The 19739-nt window shown below is 43.1% G+C and overlaps 1 protein-coding gene and 2 long non-coding RNA genes across 6 annotated transcripts in view; 1 reads left to right on the top strand and 2 right to left on the bottom strand.

The window, feature by feature from the left end:
- The window catches only part of HSD17B12 (hydroxysteroid 17-beta dehydrogenase 12), a 49822-nt gene extending 45550 nt beyond the window's left edge, over positions 1-4272 (bottom strand). Inside the window, exon 1 of the mRNA XM_083602671.1 lies at positions 3875-4272. Within this exon, the coding sequence (XP_083458797.1) occupies positions 3875-4193 (319 nt within the window). The 5' untranslated portion in view covers positions 4194-4272. The remainder of the gene's footprint in view (positions 1-3874) is intronic.
- Positions 4273-4423: 151 nt separating this feature from the next.
- Positions 4424-19017, top strand: LOC310757804. The gene is made up of 3 exons (XR_014545481.1): positions 4424-4976; positions 18545-18610; positions 18686-19017. It is a non-coding gene; the product is annotated as an uncharacterized lncRNA (long non-coding RNA).
- Positions 12305-19739, bottom strand: part of LOC310757791 — a 78514-nt gene continuing 71079 nt past the window's right edge. For all 4 annotated transcript variants that reach the window (XR_014545475.1, XR_014545476.1, XR_014545477.1 and 1 more), the window contains one exon: positions 12305-12646. This is a non-coding gene — a long non-coding RNA (uncharacterized lncRNA). The remainder of the gene's footprint in view (positions 12647-19739) is intronic.

Genomic DNA, 19739 nt, shown 5'->3' with positions numbered 1-19739 from the left:
TTGATTAATTTCTCTGGGTTTACTCGGAGTAAACCTTAGTTGAATACCACCCTTGGTTAACTTGGAAAAGTGCTCTGTAATACTCTAGGTTGCTCTCAACTATAATCTCAAGTATGTGGCTACATGTGTAGAATGAGCAATTTGCCTAAGGCACTAAACATGTCACATTATTTGAGAAAGTGAGAAGCAGCTTGTGGACTGTCAACAGCATGAGCAAAGTCCAGAAATAATGTCTCTAGCGTATCTCTTAAGCACATGGACAATATGCCCATGTTTCAGTACTCTCTGATAATCATTTACCTAGACTGGGGGTTCCCAAACTGTGGTCCGCAGACCATCAGCTTTGTTTGTGTGGTCCACAGCATGCCTGTGAAGAACGCTTACAATTTGAATTCTACAGAATTCTGTGGCATTCAAATTGTACTACAATAAAATAGAGTGTAAGATATAAAAAGCCATTTTTTAAAAAAAAAATCTTAAGGCTTATAGCACAGTGCATTACCACTGGTATAAAAGGCAAAAGAAAAAAAGAGCAAAGAGTGCTCTGCCAATTCCCTAAGCATTTTTAAAGAGGGGGTGGGATTTGGGAACAGCTGATCAAGATTATGCATTTTTCACAAGATGTACCGTAATCTCCTAGGTAGAGCTACAGACAGGCACATCCACACATTATCTGATAGGCTGATGGAATTATCAGGTCAGTGATATCAGGATAAAGGTTGTTTTGGTGTGGCAGAAAAGAACTAATGGAAAAATATTATGTAATTTGATTGCAAAAGTTGGAAAGTCTTGGAAGCTGCCCAATGGAACTGATTATGAAATTAAATTAGTATGCCTATACTCAGCCATCAAGTTGTATGTTTTTTTCCTCAGAAACTTTTATTTAAATTTTTAAGAATGGATTAAAAAGTGGTTCATCTGATTCCTAGATTTGTATTAAGACAATTAACATGACACCGTTATATTGTGAACTGTTTAAAATTTTGCACTTTTGTACAAGTATCTAAGTGTCTTTTTAGCACACAACATGCTTGTGTTCCCAAAATGTTATCTATGAAAAAAATGAGTATGTAAAACATATTTTTATTTGGACCTTTTACTGTATGAAAACAAAATTACATTAGCACAAGCCTGTTCAAGGTAAGGCCCAAACGCAGACCATTGTCCTCTTCCTAACTATGTGCAGCTTCAGCCATACATAGCCTTTTCCTATCTCTCTCTCTGCAAATCTGCAGGCCAAACAGGTTTCCCAGTATTGGGAGATGAAGGGATGGGAGCTTGTCTATAGTACGTTCTGTCACTGCTTCTTACCATGAAGTTAGAAGGATCTGATGGAGTTAGAACTAGTTTTTTTCAGTCTGTTGGAATCTGACTAATCTGATTGAGACAGTGAGAATTACTGTATTGCAATAATGAAAACTAGTTGTGAAACTCCAGCTACTGAACTCAGAAGAAATAAAGATGGGGTGGAGATGAGAAAGAGACAAGAAAAAAGGGGAAAGATAGGGATGCAGAATGAAATTCCCAGTGCCAGTAAAGCTTCACCTCTTATCTTACTGTTGCACACCACCCCAATCTCCACAGAAGTGCCAGATTTCAGGGGTCAGGCACTTACCCAGGGTTTGCGTTTCCTTTTGGAAATAAGGCACAGTAGAGACTGTGGTGTCTTTAGGATACATGTTTTATTTATACATACTGAATATACAACGTAAACCTATGATGTAGGGACTCTTCCAGGATTACACTCCAAGAGGGTTTCATTTCTTCCATTTCTGCAGCCTTGGATTCACACTGTCTTCCCCCATTGTGCTCTCTCCCCACTTTCACCAGCCTGCTGCAACTTACAACTATTTCCCCTCCAGTTTACATCATTTCCCACTGCAATCCTGAAACTCCCATCTAAAAACTCTGGCAATGTCTTCTGCTAACTACCCACAGCTCAGAGTAGAGCTCCACCCATTTGCTGTCCGGCACAGAGAGTCTCTGTTAATGGCTCATATTCCCTGCCTTTGTTTGCTTAACAAATCGGCCATTATCAGGCTGGCCTGTATTTTTACACAGCTAAATGCAGCAAAACGTTGATTAAATTATAGCACTTAATTTATGGCACCCAAAACCCCATAAAATCACAATATAAACTACCTCAGGCCACTACACAACAGTCAGTACTGCCATCAGGATTGCTGTGTCAGCACTACAGAATAACCTGCCCATAATACAAAAGTATATCACAAGAGTACTATAGAAGAGCAAGAAGGACAAGGCTAGCAACATCTTAAATGAAATCAGACCAAAATATGCCAACAAAAGTGTATCTCAAGGGCACTTGGAGTTGTTACTAGAAGCAAATGTGGCAGAGTTAAACAAGTAATGCCTATTTGCCTCACACAGGATGCTATTTTAGCTATTGCAGGAGATGAATCTGTGCATAGTTCAGAGAATGGGACGGAGATGTAGGATTAATTAAATTTTAAAAGTACTATTGGTGAAGAATTCCAAATAAACCAAGAGCTACTAGCTGGCATATACTGACAAGCACAGAAGCTGGTTTAATAAAAGCAATTCTACATGGCTTTTTAATTTCTTAAGATCTACATTATTCATGACCCTAAGATGCATATATTATAATACACTGGCAGTTTACTAGGGCCAAGAATTAAATCTATTGATTACATTAACATAAAAGAGAGCATGTTTCAAAAACTCATACAGGTCAGTTGCAGAGGAATCAAACAAAAGCATAACTCTGATTTTTTTAACTTGGCTCCTAATGAGATCCTTTACATTATACAAAAGCTCTAAAAAAGTTGCTGCTTTATGTTCTTTTACTTCTGCTTTAAATTTCCATTTCTGAAGCTTTGGCTTTATTATTGCTTTTCCTTTTAAAAAATATTGTAAGCTATGTCAGGTAACTCTCAATTGTAGAAAATTGGGATACGCAGAAGATAACCTCAGTATACCATAGGCATCCTAACCCTTAAGGGATCCAAGCACAGGATAAAACTATTCTAGTAAGCTCCATTCTACCAGTAAGATGTCTTACATGAATTTAATAACGACCCTAAATAAATATTTATTGGGAGAAAGGGCCAAAAGGCAGATAGATACAAAGGATTATCCCCACTTTCCTTGGATCAAAAAAATCTATAATGACTACCAATTCCTGCTTCTGAACTCTCAATCTCTATGATGGAACCGAAGCGCAATACTTAACAAGATAATGTCTCCCCCCACTCCACTGCATGTGGCCAGAAAACCATCCACATCAATAACCAACATCACTAAAAACATTACATCAGGAAAGAGGTTTTTTAAAACCCTGACTACAAGTATAAAAGAAAGAACTACCGGTAATCTTATCAATCTTACTGCGCAGCTGAAGCTTTCGCTGGGCAGAGAAATTTAAACAATTCAAGTACAGCCTTACTCTCCCCGCCCCAAATCTGCCACAGCGCCGATTACAGAAAAGCAGCATCAGCAGAATGTGAAGTGATAGGCTAATCCGTGGCGAGCGACCTTGAGTGTGTACCGCACTTTATTCCCATCCAATGCCGGTTAAGGAGGAGGGGTGAGCCAGGAGGGCTCCTCTCAAAACAAGGAGAAACGCTCGAAAGTTATCACCCGCCAACATAAAAGGGGAAGACACAAACACACTTGCGCAGGAGGGAAAAGGCGTGCGCGAGTTTGACGAAGTGGGGAGAAGAAGCGAAGGCAGCCGAGAACTGCTGGGGCTGAACAGAGGCCTAGGAGGGGAAGGCACCGGCCGGACTGTGCGGAGGGAGCAAGAGAGGGAAACGGGGGCTGGCTGCCAAGGCCTCCACTGGAGAATTCCGAGCCAAGGGGCACCGGCGCGGCGGAGGGCGGGTAGACTCACCTGCCCACGCGCCCAGGTGCGGGCCCACCGCCGCCGGGTTGCCCAGCACCCACAGGCGGACGGCATAAACTACGCGCTGAAGCAGCAGCCACACGAAGTAGGCGACGCTCGACACCCCGACCCAGTAGAGGAGGCCGGCGTAGGAAGACAAGAAAGAATCTGAGGCCCCCATAGCGCCGCCGCAGCTCCTGCGACCACAGCGACGAGACGGCTGAGGCGAGAATGAGCCCGCCCGGCTTCCGCCGGGCCTGTCCCACGGAACAGCCCCGCCCCCGCGGCGTAGCCATTGGCTGGCCGCTTCCCCCGCGCGCCCTCCCATTGGACGTTTTGCAGCTCGCAGGGAGTCCGCGCTCGCGGAGGCCTACTCAAGTCATTCTTTCTCTCCGAAACCGCCCTCCTCCACACAGAGGAGCCGGTTCCTTCGCGCGTGCGCACTCAGGGGTGGGGTGGAGCCTATTCTTTTGCCTCTTATTGGCCGAGGCCTTCTTCATTCATGTGGTGGCCACGCGGTGAGCAGGTGGGCGGTTTTTTCCCCGGCGGGTAAATTGAAGGCGGGGAGCAATCGGGCGGGGAGCGCGTGGTGTCCAACGTCCACGCTCAAGGCCGGCCCACCCATGAGGCAAAGGTGAGGCGACTGCATCGGGAAGCAAAGATCCACAGGGGCAGCAGATCCCAATGTAGATATTTACGTGCTGGATGAAAAGAGGCTCGTGGGACCTTCATGCCTGAAGTCTTGCTACTGCTGAGATGTTGCCCCGCTGAGTTCTTCTTCCACTCTTAGAGATATTTGTGTGTGGTTGTCCTCCACAGTGTTTTTCCCTCTTTGGGGCATAACTCAGGAAATGACACAGTAGCTCGTAATAAAACTAATCTTCCCTCCCCCGTAGATGGTTGTGCAAGCAGGCTCTGTGCCCTAGTGGGGAAATCTATGCTCCCCAGGAGGAGGTATCTCTTCAGAAATGATGTTATCAGCAAGCAACAAGTGCCTTGCAAGGCAGACTGTATCTGTTTAAGATCTGTACGGGCATGTTCGCAACTTTTCATGTGCATTGGCAAATACTTTTGAACCACCCAAATTTCTTGCAGGCATGCAGCCAGCTATGTGACTTTTCCTGCATAGTGTATCTGCTATAGGTCCCAAGACATTTCACTTCATCTCTTTGTTCATGTGTCTATAAATCATTTGGCTGAAGGTTGCATTGGATTTTTTAGCTTTTTGCATATAGGGGGGAAAGCCCCATTTTATAGCTTTGGACACCAGGCAAAAGCCTTTCTCTATAACCAGGGCTTTGGCTGATTGACATTCTTAGGCCTTTAAAATGTGTTTGTGGAAAGAGGCTTATTGGTTTTGTTTCTGTTTTATTAAGTATTTTGTGTTCTCATTTTGGTTTTTTGTGTGTTGTGAGCTGCCCTGTGATCTTCGGATGAAAGGCAGCATACAAATTTAATAATATAAATAAGATACTGTCTCTTCTTTCTTGAGAAAGTTATTAGTATACACAGATACCTTCTTGTCATGAGGTCTGTTCCATATGATAGAGAAATTGGGATCTTAGCTTCACTTTGAAGCTAACTTCTGTTACTTTTGCTGTTCCTTTTCCAGCAACACTTTTAATTGGATATATTTATCCCAGTTTGTATCTGTAGTGGACTTCTAATTGCTTATAAATACACTTTTATTGTTGGCGATTGACTACTTAGAGTAAGCATTTGATTGCAGATATTTTGGTTATAGGCACATTTGACTTGATTTCTTTATGGGAAACTTCTATACCCAGCTATCATATTCGGATGTCCATCTCTTACAGCACCTTCATATTGTATTGGTGCACATTCAGTTTATCCAGTGTAAGAGATGGTGGGTAGGCTTTCACCATAAGAAAATGTACACAAGGGGGTTTGTGAGGGATCCTGCGACTCAAGGAATAAACCTATAGGATTATAGAGGATTATCGCAACCATTACACACTATATGAAATTACAGGACTTGGTAATGCCCAGTTGTGTGGGAGTTAATCCTGCTTTTTCAATCATTGCTAAAGTTTATCTCAACATCATTGTTTGGAGTGTCAGTTGTAGCAATGAACACATTACATGCCACCCCAGTCACTTGGAGAGACTATCAGGAAAAAATTAAGAGGTCAACTGGATCAGGCCAAAGGCTCATCTAAGTCCAGCATCCTGTTCTCACAGTAGCCAACTGGATGGCAATGGGAAGCCTGCAGCAGGACACGAGCACCATCCCTACTTGCAGCCCTGGTATTGACACATACTGTATTGACTTCAACAATGGAGGATGTACTGTACCATCAAGTAAACACCATTGACAGCTTTATCATCTGTGAATTTGTCTAATTTTTTTAAGTCTTCCAAGCTGGTGGCTATCACTACTTCTTGTAGGAGCAGGAAATACTCTGTACTTTTGTCTGTCCTGAGTCTTCCAACTTTCAGCTTTATTGCATTGCCCCAGGTTCTAACATGGAGAGGGAGAAAAACTACTCTCTATCCACTCTCCACACCATGTATAATTTTATATATTTGTCATGTCTCGGGTGCCTTTTCTCTGAAGTAAAATAAAAAATCCAAATGCTGTAACCTTTCCTCATAGGGAAGTCACTTTGTCCCCTTTGATCATTTTGGTTCCCCTTTTCCAGTTATACAATACAGTGGTACCTCAGGTTACAGACGCTTCAGGTTACAGACTCCACTAACCCAGAAATAGTACCTCAGGTTAAGAACTTTGCTTCAGGATGAGAAAAGAAATTACGCGGAGGCGGAGTGGCGGCAGCGGGAGGCTCCATTAGCTAAAGTGGTACCTCAGGTAAGAACGGACCTCCAGAACGAATTAAATTCTTAACCCGAGGTACCACTGTATCCATTTTGAAGTGGGGCAACCAGAACTTTACACAATATTCCAATCATGGTTAATCCATAGATTTGTTGAATGGCAGGAGATTGGCAGTTTTATTTTCAATCCTTTTCCTAATGATCCCTTACATGAAATTTGTCTTTATCATAGCTGCCACATGCTGGGTCATCACCTTATTGAGCTATTAACCACAAACTCAAGGTTTCCTTCTTGGTCTGTCACCACCAGCTCAGACTTCATTAGCAATTGTTTTGCCCCAATGTGTATCAGTTCATTTGTGACCGGTAGCTTTTGTGCAAATGAATGGATAGTTTTCATCTTGCTGTCTTTCTGACAATTTTCTACTCTCTCTTAAGCTCTTATCTGCATTGCTCCATTTGTTAACTAGCAAGTAGGAATGTCAAAACTTTTTTTAAAATCATTTTAAATACCTTTCTATCATTTCACCTAGTTTTATATCTCTCATAATTAATGCCAGCGTATGACAGTTGTGTTTGATACCTTGGTTGTTTTCTTGTCTTAAAGTACCAGCTCCAGTTTGCTTTTTTTATTGTCCTATTCAGAAGAATTAGGGAGCCTTGGTTTATAATCTGAAAATGGCTATTACTTGTCTGAACAAAGATATATTGCTTACTTAAAAGTAAGAGCCTTTATCCATGTTTTGGACAGCAGCCAGGACATAACCTATAGATGTGGCAACAACACAAAAGGTAAATTTGTGTAAGGCACCCTGTGGACTAAAATACTGTTGACTACCTCAATTTCTGAGCAAGCTTCCAGGGATCCCAGGCACTCACTCAGGGTCCATGTTTCCTTTTGGAATTGAGGGACAGCAGAGACTGTGGTGTCTTTCTGATAGATAGTTTATTGACAACCTGAGCCTACAGCATCAGCACCCTAAAAGGGTCTTGTTTCTCTAGTAGCTGCAGCCTTAGATTCAATCAGAAATCAAACATTGCTCTCTGATGCTCTGCTTGCTGCTTTTTTTCAGCTTCTAGCTCACATAACACAAACTCTGCTTTCAAACTCAGGCTTTTGTCCTTCTCTACCAGAGAGCTGGAAGAGGGCCCCCACCCATTTGACATCTGGCACAGAACCCCATTTCCTCTGTTCTCTTAATGACCCATTGCCTTTTGTTCTTAATGGCCCACCATCCCAGGCCCACCTTGTGAGGAAGCTAGCTGCCTTATAGGATGGATTAGAAAGGATGGATTAGAAAACTGGCATCACAAACTCTCTCTGTGCAATAGTAATGTGTGGGCAGCTTTCCCAGCCCCACCAGGTGAAGCCATATGCCTCTAGTATCGCAATTGCATAACAGAGTTTCTACAGGTGTTGTCAGTTTGTTCACATTCCCTTTCTTCCTTAGGCAAAAACTTTCTAAATGCCAAACTAGTAAAGCAGGATGAACTTAGGACTTATTGTGTTGAGTAGGCCATTTTGAAAGTCATTCTTTTAACCCAGAGGTGAGGAACTGCTGGCCTGAGCTGGAACTGACCTGACAACCTTTGCTATTTGGCCTGTCAGCCTCTTGCTAAATTTGTCATGCCATTATGCTGAAGATGGGAAAAACCACTCTGAATCATGTGAGATCAGTAGTCGCAGTAGTGCTGGTAGAATTGGTGACACAGCTGCTGAAGAAGAAAAACCAAATCAAGCCACAAGAAGTCTGGAATCCACAGGCGCTCTCTGGGTTATTGAGGAGTGGTGGTCATCTGCGTGATAGCACCCATACCCATACCCGAGTGCTGGAGTGCCGGAGTGTGCAGAGATCACTAGAGAAGCATCTGAACAAATTGGCAGTGATGACTTTCCTACATTTCCCTTCCAGCTGCCCCATCTAAGAGATGCTCCTCCTATCCGAAGTCTTTCTTCCCAGCAGCTACATCCAGTACTCACGGTGAAATTGAAAAGTGCATCACTTGAAAAGCGCTGCCTTGAAACCAACTTTAAAAGAGCATTACTGTATTAGTTTTCAGTGAACAGCTTCATTTGCATTAATATAAGGGAGATGTCCCTATCTCGACTGCTGCTCTGAAACTAGACCCCTGCCTATGCATCTGCTTCTGACCGCTTTGACAGACAGCTTCCTCTAGTTCCCAGAACCCAACTATTTGGATACAGACTTTTGTCAACGCCTGATATTTATTTATTTGGTGCAGTTATATACCACTTGGGATGGGGGTGGCGCTGTGGGTTAAACCACAGAGCCTAGGACTTGCTGATCAGAAGGCTGGCGGTTCGAATCCCCGCAACGGGGTGAGCTCCCGTTGCTCGGTCCCTGCTCCTGCCAACCTAGCAGTTCGAAAGCACACTAGTGCAAGTAGATAAATAGTACCGCTCTGGCGGGAAGGTAAATGGCGTTTCCGTGCACTGCTCTGGTTCGCCAGAAGCGGATTAGTCGTGCTGGCCACATGACCCAGAAGCTGTACGTCAGCTCCCTCGGCCAATAAAGTGAGATGAGCGCCGCAACCCCAGAGTCTGTCACGACTGGACCTAATGGTCAGGGGTCCCTTTACTTTACCTTTATATACCACTTAATCATTAGCAATTTGGTGTACATAAAAATAAACCATACAGAGAATAAAACAGTAAGAATTCATCATTAAACCAAACAGAAACCCAAACACTACCATAAAATGGCTGCTGGAATAAGAAAATACTGGTCATGCACCTGATGTTCAACAAGGATGGTGCCAGTGTCTCATCACAGCTAGGAGGACTTTCCACAGGCTGGGGAGCACAGCAATGAATGCATGGATTCTAGTAGTAATGAGCTGTGCAGCTGAGCCATGAAGGACCACCAACAAAGACTCCCCTAAGGATCTCTGTGATTGGGTAATGACAGAAGGGATCAGGCAGTCCTTAAAATATCCCGGATCCAAATGGTTACGGAGTTTGCAAATTAACACAAGAACTTTGAATCTAGCCTGGTAACCAATGGGCAGCCAGTGTAAGCTTTTAAAACCCACCCACACAAGGCACTTCAGTATGTCCACAGCTGGGTAACATGCAATTTTATGTTGGATTTCCCCTTTCCCCCTTACCTCATTAGCTGTTTCTCTCTATTTAATATGGGGTTTACTGATAAAGTGTGGGCTGCTGGACTACTTTCTCACTTGGATGAGTGCAACATTCTGTGGACAACATGAAAACATATCCACGAGTGATGCATGAAATCCACTTTAAACTGGCATGTGTACAAAGCCTTGGTTGCCACAACTATTGTAGGGATTATTCAACTGCGAGAAGCTGTTCTTGTGAGTGCTTATTTGGCAAGATGAAATCAGTTTAGAAATAGTGCATCAATTCCCAGGCTTGCTGTTGATTAGTTACTATATGAAGTGGCTCCTGCTTGTCAGCAGGAAGGTACAATATGCATGTGTGGATTTAAATTGCCCAGAATTTGTTAATTAGAAGTGCACCAACATACCGCTATTACTTACCCTTGTCGTTTGTGCCAAGTAATTTTGTTAGTTCCCATTTTTTAATTATAACTTTATGCCCAGATATAGTGTCCTGATCAAGGGAAGTAATAGTAGACCACAGCTAAGTACTGTGTCCAGCTCTGGGCACTGCAATTTAAGAAGGATACAGTGGTACCTCAGGTTAAATACTTAATTTGTTCCGGAGGCCCGTTCTTAACCTGAAACTGTTCTTAACCTGAAGCACCACTTTTAGCTGATGGGGCCTCCTGCTGCCGCCATGCCGCTGGAGCACGATTTCTGTTCTCATCCTGAAGCAAAGTTCTTAACCCAAGGTACTATTTCTGGGTTAGCGGAGTCTGTAACCTGAAGTGTATGTAACCCGAGGTACCACTGTATTGACAAGCTGGAATGTGTGCAGAGGAGGGCAACCAAGATGATCAACAGTCTGGAAACCAACCTATGAGGAATAGTTGAGGGAGTTGGGTGTGGAGCAAGCTTGTTTTCTCCTGCTCCAGAGAGCAGGACCCAAACCAATGGCTTCAAGTTACAAGAAATGAGATTCTGACTAAACATCAGGAAGAACTTTCTGAAAGTAAGAGCTGTTTGACAATGGAACAGACTTTTTTGGAAGGTGGCGGGCTCTCCTTTTTTGGAGGTTTTCAAGCAGAGGTTGGATGGCCATCTGTCATGGATGCTTTAGTTGAGATTCCTGCATTGCAGGGGGTTGGACTAGTTCTGTGGTTCTATGTCAAAGTTTATTTAAACTCGGAAGCACTACTTCTGTTCCAAATGATTTGCAGTCTAGCAGCACATTCCTAACCGTGTTTACTCAGATGTAAGTCCAATTGAGTTCAAGGGTGCTCGCTCCCAGGTAAATGGCAGTGGAATGAAAGAAAATCAAGCTGCTCCAAGCCCATTTGTATATCTTAGACTGGAAAGCATAGAAGAAACATGGAATAGAGCAGAATGTGAATGGCATGCCCACTTGTAGGGATTTACTAGGATATCCCCATAAATTTTTACATAGGATTTGCTACAATTAATGTACGTTATGCTGCACTTTTAAGGAGATTCCAACCTGCTAGACTGCCAAAACCAGATGGTGGCTTGCTGAATTCACGAGCACCTGAGTAGTTCTGCCTTCCCCTCTGGCAACATCCCTGTCTGTACATGACTTATGTAACCCATTCTCAGAGCAATAATTAATGAGGCAGGCTCACCCTGACTTCAGGAATAGTATAAATGGTCTACTTATTACCAGCTTAGCAATGCTACTCTCATAAATCAAAATCAGGTGACTACAGAACTGCAGTACAGCAGACTACATATAAGAGCAGAAAAAGAACACTTTCCTCCCTGACACCTCCAAACAAAGCCTGGTCAGAGGGCTTAGGGACTGCAGGGTGAATAAGGATGCTCATTTTAAAGCATCACATAGCACAGTAACGAGGGGGAGTTGTGCCCAGTCACAAGGGGATTGCAACAAAATGGTCAGGTGGAACCAAATGCCCAAATATGGCTGGTGGGCTACAGCTTTTGACAAGAGTCTGTCCTTTTATTCTGCGACTACAACTGGATACAGAAAAGGAGAGGCAGAGAAGGAAGACCTCTAGGCTACCAAACCAGAAGTAACAATCAAATAATTGTTGTAGAATATAATTGCATATACTGTAGTGCTGTTTCAGGCCAGAAAATAAATCAACAAAAAACAAATACCAGGAAACTTATATATTGGATGAAATAAAGCTGGAGGTAGACAGAATGTGGGGTTGTTGTTTTTTAATGTGAATCTGAATGTGTGAGCCATGATAAAGAGTGAGACTGTAAGACCTGCCTGGCCATTCTTGTGGGAGTTTTACAAAAATACACATTCAAGCAAAATGACAGCCAAACCTTTATTGAAGATACAGTGTGCGGTAACAAGGCAATGCAAAATTACATTTTCATGTCGTAAAATTACCCTGTGCACCCATACCCAGTGCTATTTCTGTTTATGCCTGACAGTTGGGCTGAATCTTTCTTTTAGAATTCAGACCATAGCAAACCACCCCAAAAGGTAATTTACGTAGAATCAGTAATTTAACTGAGTTATGTGGGTCTTCTAGATGAATGTGCACAGAAAAATAACAAACCAGGCCTCTTTCTGCTCATTGCTACCAGTAAGGAGCATACCACTATCTAATCTTGGCTAGTCTTTGCTGGCTTGCATACCCCTTAACTGTCCCAATTAAATCAGGACATCCTGTTTTTTTTGGGGGGGGGCATGTTCTCATGTGGGTCACATGATTCACACAACAACGCGGATCCAGAAGACAGGCATCCCGGTTTTCTGCTGCATCATAGAGGGTATGGGATTGGCATTTTTGAGACAAAATAATGTGCTACTCCACAAGCACAGGGAAACAGAGTACTCAGAAAACAGAAGCTACTTACACTAGTTTCTTCAGGTCCACAGTCCTTGATTAGAAATGATATCTGTTTAAAAGAAGAGACCAGCAGTGTTAAACATTTGGATCAAAGAAAGCTAGGCTGGGGTGGGGACATGCTAACACACACAAAAATACTTTTAAATCTACCATTTATTAATTTGGATAGACTGGGAAGAGGTACTGGGAGGCAGGTAATCTAAATTAAGAGTTTAAGAGAATTAAGTAAATGTAGGTAATGTATGAACAAAGAAACAGTATCCTAAAGGAAGTGTAGGGAAAGGAAAAGAGCCGAGAAAAGAATTGAGGAATGTGGATAGCCCTGCTTTTTGCAGGATTCCCATTTATGTACACAATTTGTACATAGAGATGTGGGTGGCACTGTGGTCTAAACCACTGAGCCTCTTGGGCTTGCCAACTGGACGGTCAGCGGTTCGAATCCGTGCAACAGGGCGAGCTTCCATTGCTCTGTCCAAGCTTCTACCAACCTAGCAGTTCAAAAGCACACTAGTGCAAGTAGATAAATAGGTACCGCTGCAGTGAAAAGGTAAACGGCGTTTCCGTGTGTTCTAGCTTCCCTCACGGTGTCCTGTTGCACCACAAGCAGTTTAGTCATGCTGGCCACATGACCTGGAAAGCTGTCTGTGGTCAAATGCCGGCTCCCTCAGCCTGAAGCGAGATGAGTGCCGTCCCCTATAGTCGCTTTTGACTGGACTTAACTGACCAGGGGTCATTTACCTTTACCTTTTATTTTTACACAAATTGTGCAAACACTGGTCTGAATGCATTATGGTTGAGAGTGGGGCTGGACGTCATGCAAAACCTGAGCAGTTGCACTATGCTACGGCTCCTGTAACCCATATGCCACTGTATAGGTTTACTGCTTGATGGAAGACAAATGTTCCATATGCCTGATTTCTATCTGCTGCTGTGGCTGAGTGGGTAAGAAACTGCTCTGTGGGCTTAAATATCTTCAGATTTATTTACAGACCATTCTCAACTTACACAGGGGTTACGTTCTGGGGATAGTGCATAAAGCCAAAACAGCATATCGTCAAAATATGATGGGTGGGTGGGATTACCAAAGTCTTTCCCCCCAGACAATCACCCCCTTTCTAACTTGTTTTGCCAACCATGTAAAGCTGAATGCACTAAAGTTAAATGTGCATAAACTGCAAGTTACCCGTATTTTTAAAGTAAAAGATGGCACAAGGCCCTTACATCCCTAACCATCATGGCCCCCTGGTGCTGGATAGAGGCTAACAGAAGTACAGAAGCAGATTCTTTAATTTTTTGTATGTGTTATTACCTCAAAAAGCCCTTAAGGTTTTGACTGAATGTAAAAAGTAGCATTTCTGAATTTTTCAAATAATTTATCCATATATTTAACAATTGTTAGTATTTTCATAAAATAATGAATTTATACAATATTCAGTGTGTCTTGATGTACTTCACATTTTAATTCCATTCCAATATAATACAAAAGGTATCCAATTGTTTATCCATGTGGATTTTTATCCGCGTGAAGTTGAATCCTGACAAGACAGAAGTACTGTTTTTGGGGGACAGGGGGCGGGCTGGTGTGGAGGACTCCCTGGTCCTGAATAGGGTAACTGTGCCCCTAAAGGACCAGGTGCACAGCCTGGGAGTCATTTTGGACTCACAGCTGTCCATGGAGGCGCAGGTCAATTCTGTATCCAGGGCAGCTGTCTACCAACTCCACCTGGTACGCAGGCTGAGACCCTACCTGCCCGCGGACTGTCTCGCCAGAGTGGTGCATGCTCTAGTTATCTCCCGCTTGGACTACTGCAATGCGCTCTACGTGGGGCTACCTTTGAAGGTGACTCGGAAACTACAACTAATCCAGAATGCGGCAGCTAGACTGGTGACTGGGGGCGGCCGCCGAGACCACATAACACCGGTCTTGAAAGACCTACATTGACTCCCAGTACGTTTCCGAGCACAATTCAAAGTGCTGGTGTTGACCTTTAAAGCCCTAAATGGCCTTGGCCCAGTATACCTGAAGGAGCGTCTCCACCCCCATCGTTCTGCCCGGACGCTGAGGTCCAGCGCCGAGGGCCTTCTGGTGGTTCCCTCATTGCGAGAAGCAAAGCTACAGGGAACCAGGCAGAGGGCCTTCTCGGTAGTGGTGCCCGCCCTGTGGAACGCCCTCCCATCAGATGTCAAAGCGATAAATAACTACCTGACATTCAGAAGACATCTTAAGGCAGCCCTGTTCAGGGAAGTTTTTAATGTGTGATATTTTAGTGTATTTTTGGTTTCTATGGAAGCCGCCCAGAGTGGCTGGGGAAACCCAGCCAGATGGGCGGGTTACAAATAATAAATAAATAAATAAATAATAATAATAATAATAATAATAATAATAATAATAATAATAATTATTATTATTATTATTATTATTATTATTTTCCACTGTCCCAGTCTTTAAAAGTGGGCAATCTTTGCTGAGACCAAACTTTGAAGCCACATATCCATAAAAGGAATGCTTGATTTCTTCCAGTGCTTTGCAACCAATAGCTGAGCCAGCATAAGCAGGTTATTTAGCAAACACTGATGTTCAGATGGTGTTTTTGTTTTACATCGTTCTCATATTTAGTCCATTATCCAGTCACTTCCAGCTATAGCTTATTGGGGAAGGAAAAGCAAGCCTTTGAAAGCAGCTCGTGTTGGCAGAATACTTTTCACAGAGTTCTTCAGCACAGGTGCTTGTTTGGTCGTAGAGCAGTATGATGAACCTCCCAACAGGATGCATAGCATATTCTGTAATGTAACATGATGGTAAACAGACAAATTTTAGCAGTACATCAGTAAGCTCCAGCAGAGCATTCCATGTGGATGATGCTGTTGTTTTTCTAAGTCCAGGAAATGATTCTTCATGTCTGAACATATCATTGAGATTCTCATCTCATTTTTGGCAGCTAACACATTTAGAAAAAGAGCTCTACATCTCTTTTTCATTAAGGTGAACTTGATTCCTTTCTTTGACCCCTTAGCTGTTGAGGTACCAAATAACATTAGTTAGTTAGTTAGTTAGTTATGATGTATACTGTCATCAATTTAGTTTGGTTCTTTCTATCAGCTGTTATTTTATGAACACATTTAAATGGCATTGGCCAATTTTCTCCAATTTTTTAATGTGTCTCATCTGCAGAAGGGTTTGCAATTTCCTTTCTATGGAGGATGAACAAATTCCCTCTCTTCTAAAGCTTTCCAAGTTCTTTGGCAACTTGCAAATGCTATGTTGATAATGTAGCCTTATGTTTCAGATAAAGTGGGATCCAGCATGCATAATTATATGGTCAAATGCAAAAACAAAAAACGGTATATGTGTGAGAGTTACATTAACGCATCCAGATACACAAAGAAACATTCTCACAGAAAGCACATGTAGACTTATGCCAAGCACAGTATTTTTGCCATCACAATTGCCCAGTATTGAAACCAATGGCTACTATGTCTTCGGTCTTCAAAACATGCTTGAAACCTCAAAGTAGCTAATTTCCTGTTTCTTAAAGTTACCATAGGCAGGGTGCAACAGCATGTATAAAACTGCCACTGGGATTTAGGGTGGTCTTCTTATGCATGCTACATGGGTTGTTTGGGAAAATAAGCTTGCATTTCCTACCGTTGCTATTCCTTGTACCAAGGCCTGGGTCCAACCACCTTCCCAACCATGATCACAAACTCATCTTCATACTTCCTAGGCAACGTCCATCTGATCTAAGCTGGTGTTTGTCTCAACTTCAAATATACAGCAATACTTTTCAATGTATTCGTTGTGTATCAGATCATTGCTACTGTGTGGGCCTTATGATGAAACTATTGAAGAATGGCAGTACACTTGGGACTCTCTATCACGTGAAATTTCAAGAATGTGTCTTGTACCTGCCACTCCTCCCCCACTTTTTGTCCAAATTCATCCTGTTCATAGATGTTACACATTAAGGGGACAAAGATAAGTCTTTGACATTAGAGGCAACCTGTCTATGAGGCCTTTCTTACAGGGTTGTGCAAGCAACATCAGTCCAATTGGAACAGACATCTCCCAAGCAGCATGTGTATCCATGTGTTTGTGACTGCTGCACCTGTTCATTCGTTTGGTTGTTGGTGCCAGGGCCTCCTAAAGCCACGTTAGCTAGAACCAGCTAACCAGCTAACATCACAAATGCAAGTTACAACAGAGTCTCTTTGGAAAAGGACCCAAGACTTCACAGTCCCATTAGAATACCCATAACAACAAACTCATACATGTAACTGAACAGTGTTTCTGCTTAAGAACATGACAGAAATGAAACTGGATGGACCGACCTCAATAAACAAAACAATTCAGAGGTAGCACACAGCCAGAGTTACATGGTAGAGAAATCCAGGCAGGGAGTAAGCATGAAGAGTCCTTGAATAAAGGCAGGATAAACAAATCATGCCTCCCTAACTTGCTCTGATCTGCTCTCTTGTGGCTGTGGGAAAGAATGTCAGAAGTGCAACAAGGCTAACCTTCCATGCACTGCTCTGTGCTCCGATGAGAAAGCTCCAGCGACAATCTTACTCAGAAGAGATGTTCATTAAATCAAAAACTATCCACTTTTTAACAGCCCATGGCCCAATTTCCACTTGATTTCTAAGCAATTTTGTATGTGGCTAACATGTTGTTGTTTAGTCATTTAGTCGTGTCTGACTCTTAGTGATCCTATGGACCAGAGCATGCTAGGCACTCCTGTCTTCCACTGCCTCCCGCAGTTTGGTCAAACTCATGCTTCAAGAACACTGTCCAACCATCTCGTCCTCTGTCATCTCCTTCTCCTTGTGCCCTCATTCTTTCCCAACATCAGGGTCTTTTCCAGGGAGTCTTCTCATGAGGTGGCCAAAGTACTGGAGCCTCAGCTTCAGGATCTGTCCTTCCAGTGAGCACTCAGGGCTGATTTCCTTAAGAATGGAGAGGTTTGATTTTCTTGCAGTCCATGGGACTCTCAAGAGTCTCCTCCAGCACCATAATTCAAAAGCATCACTTCTTCAGTGATCAGCCTTCTTTATGGTCCAGCTCTCACTTCCATACATCACTACTGGGAAAATCATAGCTTTAACTATACGGACCTTTGTTGGCAAGGTGATGTCTCTGCTTTTAAAGGTGCTGTCTAGGTTTGTCATTGCTTTCCTCCCAAGAAGCAGGAGTCTTTTAATTTCGTGACTGCTGTCACCATCTGCAGTGATCATGGAGCCCAAGAAAGTAAAATCTCTCACTGCCTCCATTTCTTCCCCTTCTATTTGCCAGGAGATGATGAAGTTGTTCCTTTTTATTCTAGTTGAATTTGCTTATCTGTGATGCATTTTAAGATCAAGGTATAAAAGAGCATCCATATAATGTAACCTGATGGTAGGCCTAAAACTGGGCAGATTTCACCTCTGGTCAGCTGCAATTTTAATAGTGATTGATTTCTATTGGGCAGCATTTCCCAATCCTGAAAGCCCTTTGATAGCGGAAGCCACTTCCAAGTGAGGACGAATAAAGCTCCAGTAAATAACATTTAGCACTAGAACCTAAATTTGTTAGCAGCGTAAGTTTGATTCAACAAGGACTTGATCATGTATTCTGCACCGCACAGGATGTGCTTGATGAATAACCAATTTTACTTTCTCACTTTACATATTCTAGGAGAAAATAACTCTTAACTATTGGTGGTCACATACAAAAATCTGATGAAGCACAGAAGCATTTAAGAATCCATGCCTTTTGCTTGTGCTCACAATCCAGTGTCTGAACCCACACTTCCTTGATTTCATAGCCACATTTTTGTCTATTTGAAACACGAAACAGTACCCACCTATTGAATCACAATCTCTGATTTTGCAAGCAACAGTGACTTGTCTCTCCCCTGAGGTATCCTCAAAGTTGTTGTTTTTTTAAAAAAGACTTTCTGCCAGTGTTGAGATAGGCAGAGACAAACCCACATCATCATGGATCCCAATTTTCCCTACAGAGAAGGAACTTACCATGGTTAAGTAGCAACATTCACTCCTCCAATCTGTTAAGGTCATTTTGAATTCTGAGTCTGTCTTCTGCGGCCACCAGGAAAAGGACCTTCCAGCTCAAAAACCCTAGGGGGACAGAGTGCAGCTGCGTGAAGAGATGCCCTGTGAGTGCCTTCAGTACCCTGTGGAGATTCCAAGAGGGGAACCTGTGTACCGTGGGTGGTTTTAGCTGCGCTGCTCCCTTCAGAAAGCGTCTTACCGATTAAATTTAATTTAATCATTACAGACAACCAGTGATATGAGGAATAAAGATCCACATGGAGTTAGTTGGAAGTCACTTTTTTCTTTTTCTTTTTTCGATTGTAGTTTATGTTATTGTTTATATCCTTGTAATTTTGTTTTTGAATTTTCTTGTGTTTTTGTATTATTTGTTCATTTTATTCAATGTTTGTATGATGTACAAGTATAAATATATTTTTAAAAAACAACAGAAAGCGTCTTACCAGGGAGAGGGACCCCAGAGGAGTTCCTGCTGATCTGAGAACTGATCCCAAGGCTGCCACTTGCCTGCGGAGGTGTTTGGTCGTAGCCCGTTCCAAGCCCTCCTGTAGGAAAGCTAGAATGTCTGGTACCTGTCCTTCTAGGGGATCCACCTTATTTCTACGTGCCCACCTGACAAAGGCCCGCCAGGTGAATTTGTAGATTCGCTGAGTGGACTCTGCCGGAAGCTAGGATGGTGGAGGTTACTAGTCAGTCAACCCCAACTTCCTTAGGCATTCCCTCTCAACAGCTAAGCGTGAAGTTGTAGCCAATCCGAGTCTGGGTGGTGGACCTCTCCCGACAACAGACTGCTCCTTTGAGGTAGGGGCCAAGGGTCTGTTACTGATGAGGCCCTCAGATCTGCAAATCAAGGCCTCCTTGGCCAAAAGGGAGCCACAACAATGATCTCTCCAGGCTGGACCTGACCCACCTGAGCAGTCTCTGGATCAGGGCCATCGGAGGGAAGACATATAGAAGTCCCCCTGGCTGCTGGTCAAGGCATCCATGCCCATTGCTCCCCTCATCATGAACCGGGAGAAGAGCCCCACCTTTCAGTTCTCTGAACTTGCAAACAGGTCCACCCTGGGGAAGCGGAAGCGGTCCACTATTTGTTG

Source organism: Podarcis filfolensis, assembly GCF_964270895.1.
Source record: "Podarcis filfolensis genome assembly, chromosome: 1".
Classification (NCBI taxonomy): Eukaryota; Metazoa; Chordata; class Lepidosauria; order Squamata; family Lacertidae; genus Podarcis; species Podarcis filfolensis.
This window is presented reverse-complemented; position numbering and strand designations above follow the sequence as displayed.